Genomic DNA, 10,047 nt, shown 5'->3' on the forward strand with positions numbered 1-10,047 from the left:
TNTGTCATGTGCGCGTGTTGCCCGACCCGCCGCCGCCGCCGTGGTACGCATGGGGCGAGTACCAGTCGGAGCCGGTTGTGTTCGGTGTCATGGGGCCTAGTCCACCCGCGCCGCCGCCAGCACCCCCACCACCCCCGAGGTCATTGCCGCCGCCGGGACCGAGTAGTTGCATGCGCCCCACAAGGCCGCCGTTGCTGCTCACGGGCGAGTAGTTGGTCGCAGATCGCTGCGGGTGCAGCAGCTGTAGCGGTCGACTCCTGCTGCCACCACCACCAGTTCCGGTTGTGCTGCTGCCCATAAAACTGCCACAGGTGCAGCCTGGCCCGGCCGCTCCGCCAGTGGCGCTGCCGGCGTCGATGCGGGTCGGGTTGAGGAGAAGCATGTTACGCACCGTGAGGCATCCGTCCCGCGACACGCGGAACATCCCTGCGACGAGGGTGCGACGATCGTGTGAGATGCGCACGAGGCCGCCGCTTCGGGTGCTAGAAGAAAAGGTGTTCAGGTTCTGGGCTACGCTGCCATGTGCGCGGGCGAACGGGCCCGATCGAGCGGGTGTGGCCGGGGGGTTGCAGCCACTTCCGCGTGCGGGTCGATCTGCCATCGTGCTCGCCAAGTCGCTTGCGCTGCCGCTGTTCATGGTCATCCCCATGGACCGCGAATTCAGCGGAGGGGTAGTCAGCACTGAGGAGCAGGCACCGGCGCTGGCAGCAGCAGCGGCAGCCGAGGTGGCGGTTCGGCTCGCTGAAGAGGGCGGCGCAACTGATCCAGGAGAGGTCATCTCACCGCTTGTATCGTTCGCACTGACGGCGGTGCTGGGCGGCGCTGGGCCGACCGGAGAACGAAGACGAAATAACAACGGCGGCGGTGCGCGGCGGCGCACTGTGCGAGCAGTCGCAGCAGCCCCGGACAGAGAAAGCGGGGACAAGACCCCGGCAACAGCACCACCACCACCACCACCCATGCCAGTCACCGATAGACGCGCTGCGGAAGGCGGCTGAAGTCGGTTGGCACAAGCGGTGGAGGTCGCGGTGCTGAGCGACGCCGCTGGCGCACTGCCACTGCCGAGGCTGCCGGCGCCGCAGTAGTTGGCGAACCCGCACAAGCTGCTGTTGCTTAACAGCGGCGTCGCGTTCGGTGTGACAGCACCGCCAGCGGCAGCGGTGGAAGCGTAGCCGGCTTGAAACGATCCGTAGTGGAACATTGTCACACTCGACGGCGTCGAAACTGGTGCGATGGCTGCCGGGGTGGTGGCGCCCGCCGCGCTGTGGTGAGCCGCCGTCGATGCACCACTGCTGCCGGTGAGGCCCCCTTGGCTTTCACATGCGGCACGGTGCTGCTGGGCAGCGATAGGGTGGGCCGGCCGGCCAGATCGGAGCGGCGGTGAGGTTGTGGGCAAGACTGCCGGCAGCTTCACGTGCACAGGCGCGTAGGAGGCAGGATTCATGGGCAAACGTGTCGCTGCCAACTCGTGCAAGTCTCGCCTGACCACCAGCGTGCTTAGTCGCTCTCCATCTGCGTCCTCCTCGACACCGCCGTCGCCGTGCGTCGGTAAGGCGGATGAGACGAGGGTCGAAGATAGTGGGCTGGGTGCGCCGGGTGTGCGCGGCAGAGGCGCAGGCGGCCGCTGCACCTGCCCGTGCAGGGGCTGGTTGGTTTGAGAGACAGAAGAGGCCGTCTGCGTCACTGACGTGGTGAGTGATCGATCCTCTTGTCTGCTGACAGCTGGTGTGATCAGCACGGGTCTCGTGGCGACGGTCAGAGAAGTCGTCGCTGGCGAGCTTGAAAAGAGTGATGGCGGGCGTCGCTTCTCACGGCGCGGCCCTGACAGGGCCGCTGTTGCCGCCTTCATCGAGCAGCTCGGCGGCGTGCCATCGCTCAGCGGCAGCATCAGCGACCCCGCTTGAGACGACAACGTCTCGGACCCCTTCATGGTGGTGCACGCCGACAGCGTGTCAGGCAGCATCGTGCGAGGCAATCCTCTTGCTGCTGTGGTGGTGTTGGTGGAGGTGGCCGTCGTCATCATCGTTGTCAGGCCCCCACTTGCGCTGGGCTGCTGCCCTGCAGAGCCCCGCGATACCGCATCTATAGCGACTTTTGCACTCTCCTTCGGTTGCAGGGAGTTCGACTGCGCCTTGAGCGGCGAGCTAGGAGTGGCGCTCCTCATGCCAGTCATGGTGAGTGTTGCGTCACTGCCCGCGTTTACAAGGGGCGAAGAGCTGTACCGCGCGGCGGTAGCGTCAACGCCGCCCTCTGAGCTTGATTGGTCTTGCATTGGCGGAGCCGGCAGTGTGTCTTTCAGTACGCAAGTCTCAGTGATGTGCATGGAGATCGTCGACGCCGTTGCGGTGCTCGAAGAGGACGTTGCGCAGTCTGCCGCGCCATCGTGATCCAAGTGCGAAGTGGCGTCGGCGGCGTCGGGACTTCGACCCGTCAGCCGCTCTTCTGCGGCGGGAAGGAAAGGGGGAGAAGGACCAGGATCATTGCTGGCGTGCTCGCTGCGCTCGTGCGCTGTGGCATGGGGCACCCGCATCGATACAGCCCTGTCCTGCTGAGCTGCGTCAGGCCGCGTACAACTGTTGTGTTCTTCAGAGCATGATGGACTGGTGCCGGGTAGGCCATCAGCAGTCGGGTCTACGTATTGGAGAGGGCCGTCGCATGGCAGCAGTGATGAGACGAGCAGCCGCTGTTGTTGCTGCGCCAGTGCCGTCAAGGAGGACGACATTATCGCGGTTGATGACGACCCGGTCGGCGGCGACGGCTCAGCGGACGCCGAAGAAACGGCCGTGGATGTCATGGTGGCAGCAGCGGTGGCGCTGTGGAGCTGTGAGCCAGACATGAGCGGCACACCCTTTTGGCGAGAGCTCGGCGAGACGGAGAAACTCGCGCGCTGCGCTGATTCAAACAAGCGGGGCGAAAGAGAAACCGCGAGCACGCGCGTGAGAGATAGGAGGAGGAGGAGGGCGTGTGTGCGCGCGCGCACGACGCTTAGCTGTATAAATATATATATATATATATATATAGATGCCTGTATATATAGATTGGGTGGATGGATGGCTGCGATTTCTGTTGATAAGTCGGCTCTACCCGCTGCCTCCGTAGACCACGAGGAGGCGGACCAAAAAAAAAAGAGGTGGCCGCACGCGCGCGCACACGCCACGAACGTCTTGAAGGGGAGCGGAGGGGAGGCTGCTAAGTGAGCGCAGCAGCAGCAGAGAGACCACACACAACAAAATAAAAGAAACTCAATAAATAACGTCTTCAATAATGTAAGCGCGCGCGTCTGTATATCTGCGTGTCTACTATATATGCATATATATATATATGTATGTATGTATCGGTATCTGAGTGTGCGCCCAGTGAACGGTGCGCCACCGCTGCCACGACGCGTAATGCAGCAGCAACAGTCCGTCTCTCGCTTCGCCTCTTCGTGAGCACCAATGTCGATGCTCGAGCGAACGCTTCGCCCTCTGTGCAAGGGGCCCGGGCCCCGGGGGTGGTGGTGGTGGTGGTGGTGGTGGGTGAAGGGAGGGGAGGGGAATGTCTCTCTACCGTGTCGGATAGAAGCTACTGCAGTGCGCTCGTACCTTCACATGCACAGGCGCACACACACACACACACAGAGGCATAGAGACGCAGAGGCAGTCACAAACGCATCGACAAGCTCGGCGAGGGGAGAGACGAGGGAGCCAATATAGAAGCAGGAACGAAAGGAAAGGCGATGATGCGGAGGCGGGCGGTCTCCTCTCAAGCGAGCGCGAAAAGAGAGGGAAGGATTGGAGACGAGGCGGCGCACCCTCGCACACACGCGAAGAGCACAAGGAGAAAGAGAGAGGGGAAGAGAGAGCGAAAGCCTCCAGAGAAGGGCCTTCACTGCGCCGAACACACAAAGGCCCGCTAAAAGGAGGACGCGCCGTTTCCGTCACGTCGCACACACACGCACACGATTGTGTGCACACTGCCGTTGCCTTAATCAGCTCTCACCACGGATCGTCTTCAACCGAAAGCCAGGGGGTGGGGAGGAGGAACTTAGAGGTGGAGTGATCCCGTGAGCCAGCGTGCTTTTCTGCCCACAGCCGCTGTGGTTCCAAGCAGTGCGGTGTCACCGCCTTGTAGCCGGAGGGGGAGGGGGGACGAGTGCACGTATCTCTGCGTGTGCGTGCAACGTGAAAGCGGACGCGTTCCAAAAGGGTCCTGAGCGTGCTGGCGTGATCACGCTGGTGTGCTGCGTGGGGGCGGTGCCAGTGATGGCGGAGGTACAAGAAAGAGACGGTGCAAGGCTCTCAGGTGCTGATCGAAGTCAGAGAGAGGAGCGCTGGGGAGGCAACGGCAGCCATGATGAAGAAGCGCCGCCGCCCGCCACAGGTGATGTGAGCAAATGGTGGAAGAGACGAGAGTGAGGCCAAGCGCACACGCACGCGTCAGGGGCCGCGCAGAGAGAGAGAGAGGTGGAGGGTTGGGCACCCGAGAAAGCGCGCACTCACTTTCGCCACGAAACAAAAAGAGCGCCAACGTGCGACACCAGCGGGAACGCACTCGCGCGCGTCGTGTGCTACGGCTGGTGTCACATGCGTGTCCGCACATGGTGTGGGGAGAGGCACAGGCGGAAGTTGCGATCATAGGAGCGTTCAGTTGTTGCACTGCAGACCTCCTGCTTCGCTTGTGTGTGCGTCGTGCTCTTTCCGTCGGCGTGGATACAACCAACGCCGGCGTTGGAGTGGCCACGCAGACGCAGGGAGGGAGGGGGTAGTCAGTGCTTGTTGTTGGTGAGCATGGCCACAGAGGGAGCGGCGAAGAGAGCGAGATCAGCGAAGGACGACAAGAACGACCCTGAGAAGAAACTAACGCACGCACGTGGAAATGAACGGCAGGGGCGTGGCGGAGGAGAGGCAAGAGCGATGGCCAACACAGCCGCACGCATGAAAAACGAGCAGCAGGCAATAGGCAGACAGCGATGCGCTGTCGCGAGAGAAAACGCGGCGCGGAGAGAGGTAGCGAGAGAAGCGCACCCACCGGCGCATGGCACACACACACACGCACGAGAAGCCAAACCATAAGAATAGCGTACGTAAGGTAAGGGCCGAGGAAACGAAAAAAAAAAGGAAGGGGGTAGCAGGCTGCGCTGATGACGATAAGACGCGAGACGGCCTCAGAGAATACGTGTGAGCATGTCGCACATCTTCCCCTGCTGTTGCACTCCATGTCTTTCCGCCTGCAGATGATGCGACGCTGTCGTTGAGCGTCGCAATGAAGGCTGCACTGCTCTCTCTCTCTTCGTCCTTTGCGCGCTTCCTTCTTCCCCTCGCTCAGCGCATCCGCTCACGCGGGCGGAGGCAAGCGTGTACGCGTCTGTGAGTGTGTGTGCGTGTTCGAGGGAAGGGGGACAATGAGCGGTGAAACCCTCATGCGAGTTATGCGCGTGCTGTACCCGCGGACATTGCCCATCCGCTTCTGCCTCTGCACAGGTCTCCCTCTCCCTCCATCACTCACGGGTGCACCCATCCTGCTCTACGGGCGACGGAACGCCTCCATCCACACCGCGTAGTCCTCCATCATGGCACTGGCGGTACAGTACATGCCGGCCCCAGGGCCGGAGATGGTCACGACGCCGAGGTAGTCCGTCCACACAGACACGGCGCTCGTCGTACCGTCCATATGGTACAGCGGATGCTCCGGGCCCAGCAGCATCGGTTTGACGGAGCACGTCAGACGCTCGTGCAGCGGCCGTGTACGTGACTGCGCCTCTTCTTCCTCCGCCGCTGACGACTTGGGTGCACAAGACGACGTCGCCGCCCCCTCCATCGCAGCGCTCACCACGTGGCGGTAGCGCAGCCCCTTCGCCCTCGCGTCCTGCAGCATTTCCGGCGTGAGAGTGTCGATGCCCGTCACCGGGATGGTCGAGCGGCTCGGCTGATGACCGAACGCGATGGCGACCATCACGAGCAGCTTCACGAAGGCATCTTGGCCGGCGACATCGTTGGTGGGGTCCGCCTCTGCGTAGCCCAGCTCCTGCGCCTTCTTCAGCACCTCTTCAAACGTCTTCTCCGGGTGCTCGCGCAGCTCTGTGAGGATGTAGTTGCTCGTGCCGTTGACGATGCCCTCGATCTTGCGCACTTGCTGGACGTGGCACATGTTCTGCAGCGTCTTGATGATCGGGACGCCGGCAGCAACCGTCGCCTCAAAGCCGACATACACCCGCGTCGCCGGAAACGACGATGTCGGGGTGCAGGAGGCGGCCAGCTCCTGCAGGGCAGCGCCATACCGGGCGAACATCACCTTGTTGGCTGTTATCACCGAGCACCCATGCTCCACAATGGCACGCTGGAGGTACGTGAAAGCCGGCTCTTCACCCACCGTCGCCTCGAAGATGACCTGCACGTCAGCGCGGAAGACGTCTTCGATGTCGTCCGTGAGCAACTTCGCATCGCTCGCGCAGCGGTCCGGCAAGACGCGACTTCTTTTGCGCAGGTCGCGCACGAGAATCTTTACGATGACGAGCTCCACGCCGCCAAGCCTCTGCTTGAGCTGCTCACGGCGCTGCTGCGCGATACTGTAAATACCTTGCCCTACGGTACCAAAGCCCAGGAGGGCAGCGCGAACGACCGTCATGCTTAGTGATGACAAGGATGATGCACGTGGCGAGTTGAGGTGCTTGAGCGGTTGCGTGCGTGTGTGTGTGTGTGGGGGGGGGGGGAGTCGGTGCTTGCTAGCGTATCGCTTCTGAGCAGGGAAGGTGACATCAAGTACGGCCGCCCGCGACTACGAAGACAGAGCGAACAACAAAGACGGTGAGTGCGGATAAGCGAGGATGGGAAGGGGTGGCGCATGCGGCTGCAGCGGCCCTCCGCGGCCACTGCGTAGAGATATGGAGAAAACCCCAAAGAGAAGGCAGAGGGCGGAGCACAAACACACACACACACATGCGCACGCGTCCTTGGCTAGCCGCAGAGGAGCGCTTCACGATGAAGCGGTGCCTCGCGCGAGTGTACAGGGGCAGCGGCAGCCGCGGGCTGGTGCACATGGGACAAGAGATGATACGCATCGTGGACGGTCGGGCAAAACAAGGTGCGGATGTGCCTGCGGTCTGTCGTTGGCCGGCACAAGCCTGCCCCATCTCTCCTTGCCACTCGCGCCGTGACTACGCCGAGAAGGTCACCAATAAAAGGAGGACGAGCGGGTGGCGTGGCGGACAGAAGTGAGGGCAGGAGACGAGTGGTGGTGGTGATCACAGCGGTGCGTTATTGGTGGCCAGATGGCTGTGCGGGCATGTCTGTGCGCCTTTCATGGGGCCTTTCCAAGAGCCTTGCGCATGACGTACGTCATGGCTGGACCCTCGCGAGCACAGCCCCATCAGAAGCAGCTGGAAAAACACGGAAGACATGCGCTTCCTTTCGCATTAGCGTGCCTCATTTCTCTGCCGCACAACGTGAGATCCAACGCCGCTCCACCCCCGACCCTGTCGCAGGCCGCATCCGCGTGGTGCGAAGCACCGGTAGACACGCGTTGCAGCAGTGCGCCGACCCGGTCGCCCGAGGAGGGCCCGTGCCCTCAAGCGCCGCCCACCCACCCCGCGCACCGTAGGGTGGCTCTCAGGCGCCCCACACCAGCAGGCGGTGCGAGGGCCGGGTGTGGCATACGCTCGAGTCGCGCGGACACTTTTTGCCTATCCGATGAGAACCACAAACGCGTTCACTGCCGCCGCTCGCCCCGGCGCCACGCCGTCCAGGACCCGCCCGCCGACATCCGCAGCGACGACTCGCTCTCACTCGCCCACGTCGTAGGCGCTTGGCACGCGCACCGCCAGAAGTGGCTCGGCATTCGGCCGGGATGGGGGCGGGGAGAGGGGGCTGCTCGGCGTCCACCCAGACCGAGCTGGACACACCGGACCCGGGGATGCCACGCGCGGAGGTGTTTGTGCCCACGTCATGAGGGCGGCGCTGAATGGTGAAAGAGCCGAAGAGAATACCGCCTGCCTTCGTCAGTGCCCGACTCTCGTGCCACACCTTTCACAAGTACAGACGCGAAGGGAGTATGGAGAGCGGGAGTCATTCGCGGTGCCACTCGCGGTACCACACGAACGCCAGCACATCAGCCCCGCCGTGAGAATGGAAGCGAAAGCAAAAGCACAGACGAGCACACGCGCAGACGTCGAGAAGAGGGGATGGCGTGCGACGCGCGAGGTATCAGAGAGGACCACAGCACGGCGGCCTGTGCGCACAGGCCGCCGTGTGCGTGCGTGCGTGCGTGCCGAAGAACAGAATAAGCGATAAGGGGAAAAGCTGGATCGAGCCAGCGACTCCGTGAATCCTCGAGCGCGCAGAAAGAGGGAAGAGAACGGCCAGTGGCCGTAAGACAAGTCAACGCAAGCGAAGGATGAGGGAGGAAGAGAAGGGGGCTCATGTGGCATGCAGGTTCAGGCGCCTGCATGTGAATGCATCGCTTGATGGAGAAGCGGAAAACATTTTTAAAAAAAATGGAAGGGAAGGGGGAAAAGACGCAAGATCGCGTGGAGCACCGCCCACGCCACACATGCGCATACGCGTCGTCGATTGGGAGCATCACGCGCATACGCACACACACCTCCCGCACGCAGTCGTCGCACTGTCGTTTTTCCTTTCCGCCAAAAACTGCTTGTGCGCGTGTCGCACCTATGTTCGTGTGATGGGGCACATGCCGAGAAAGAGAGAGGGGCGTGAGGCGGGCGTGAACATCTAGAAAAGGATGGAAGTAGGCAACGAGAGCAGGCATAGCCGCCACCGCCAGATGCAGCCTCGGTGTCACCCTCGTCTGTCGCCGCCCCGTCACCCTCACTTGGCTCCCACCAGCGTTGTCTGGGCCACTCCGCCAGCTACAGGCTCACAACTGGCTGGCCTCGCTCCCGCCGCACATCAGCTGCACAACGCGGCGAACCACCAACAGGCCCTTGTCCAGTTGCTCCAGCGACACGAACTCGTTCGCCTTGTGTGCCTGCTCAATGTTGCCGGGGCCGCACACCACGGAGTTGATGCCAGCGGCCTGGTACTCGCCCGCCTCCGTGCAGAACGACACCTTCGCCATCTTCGGCAGCTCAGGGTTGGCAGCCATGAGGGCCTTCACGACCGACGCATCCTTATTGCCGCCAAAGGGCTCGACTTCGCCGCGCTTCACCACGTCTATGCCCCCCTCCGGGCACGCCAGCTTCACGCGCTCCGTCTCCGCGCTGATAAAGTCCCAGATCTCCTTCTTAATCACAGATGCAGGGTGAGACGGCACGTTGCGGAACTCGAAGCCCAGCGAGCACTCTGCAGGGATCGTGTTTATCGCGTTGCCGCCGGTCGTGAGAGCCGGGCAGAGAGTCGTGTGGGTGATGTTGAAGCCCTCCTCGAAGGGGCCCTCGCGGGCGAAGCGATCACGCATCTCGAAAAGCTTCTGAAACACGCGCATCGCAGGCTCGATGGAGTTGTACCCCGCAGTCTGCAGCGAAGAGTGTGCAGCCTTGCCTTTGAACGTGATGTAGCTGTAGAAGATGCCCTTGTGCGCAATCACGAGGTCGAGCATCGTCGGCTCGCCGATGATGCAGCCCTCGCACTTCTTCAGATCGCTTCCCCGCTCGCGCATCAGCTGCCGCACGCCGTCAAACGTCGTCTCCTCGTCGTAAGTAAGCGCGATTTGCACGGGCTTCCGCGGTGGCGCACGCACCCACTCCGGCACAAGGGCAAGGCACACAGCAATGAACGCCTTCATGTCGCACGACCCGCGCCCGTAAAGGTTGCCATCGCGCTCCGTCAGCACGAACGGGTCACTTGCCCACTTCTGCCCGTCCACTGGCACAACATCTGTGTGCCCGCTCAGGATCAGCCCGCCCTCCACGCTGCCTTCCGCGCTTGGTAGCGTCGCCAACAGGTTTGCATGGATCCCATCCGCCGATCGCATCACCGTCACGTGCTTCACGCCGCACGCCGCAAGATACCCCTGCACGTACTCGATCAGCGGCAGGTTCGTGCGCGCACTCACAGTTTCGAAGCTAACCAGCTTCGCCAGCATATCACGCACATGTTGGAGGGAGGCCAT

At 62.5% G+C, this 10,047-nt stretch overlaps 3 protein-coding genes across 3 annotated transcripts in view; all 3 read right to left on the minus strand.

Annotated features, from left to right (window-relative positions):
• LINJ_07_0410 (putative protein kinase) overlaps positions 1-2,836 on the minus strand; it is a gene marked incomplete at both ends in the record, with an annotated part of 5,602 nt that extends 2,766 nt beyond the window's left edge. The window contains 2 exon segments of the mRNA XM_001463197.2: positions 1-8; positions 10-2,836. The exon segment at positions 1-8 is cut by the window's left edge and continues 2,766 nt beyond it. Of these exon segments, the coding sequence (XP_001463234.2) occupies positions 1-8; positions 10-2,836 (2,835 nt within the window).
• A 2,669-nt stretch (positions 2,837-5,505) lies between these two features.
• Positions 5,506-6,606, minus strand: LINJ_07_0420 (homoserine dehydrogenase-like protein; the record flags this gene model as incomplete). The annotated part of the gene is made up of 1 exon (XM_001463198.1): positions 5,506-6,606. One exon carries the CDS (start codon positions 6,604-6,606, stop codon positions 5,506-5,508), a length of 1,101 nt encoding a protein of 366 aa, XP_001463235.1.
• A 2,247-nt stretch (positions 6,607-8,853) lies between these two features.
• On the minus strand, positions 8,854-10,047 carry LINJ_07_0430 (acetylornithine deacetylase-like protein; the record flags this gene model as incomplete). Its single annotated transcript, XM_001463199.1, has 1 exon — positions 8,854-10,047. The coding sequence occupies one exon, from the start codon at positions 10,045-10,047 to the stop codon at positions 8,854-8,856; it is 1,194 nt and encodes a 397-aa protein (XP_001463236.1).

This window comes from Leishmania infantum, chromosome 7, assembly GCF_000002875.2.
Source record: "Leishmania infantum JPCM5 genome chromosome 7".
In the NCBI taxonomy this organism is placed as follows: domain Eukaryota; phylum Euglenozoa; class Kinetoplastea; order Trypanosomatida; family Trypanosomatidae; genus Leishmania; species Leishmania infantum.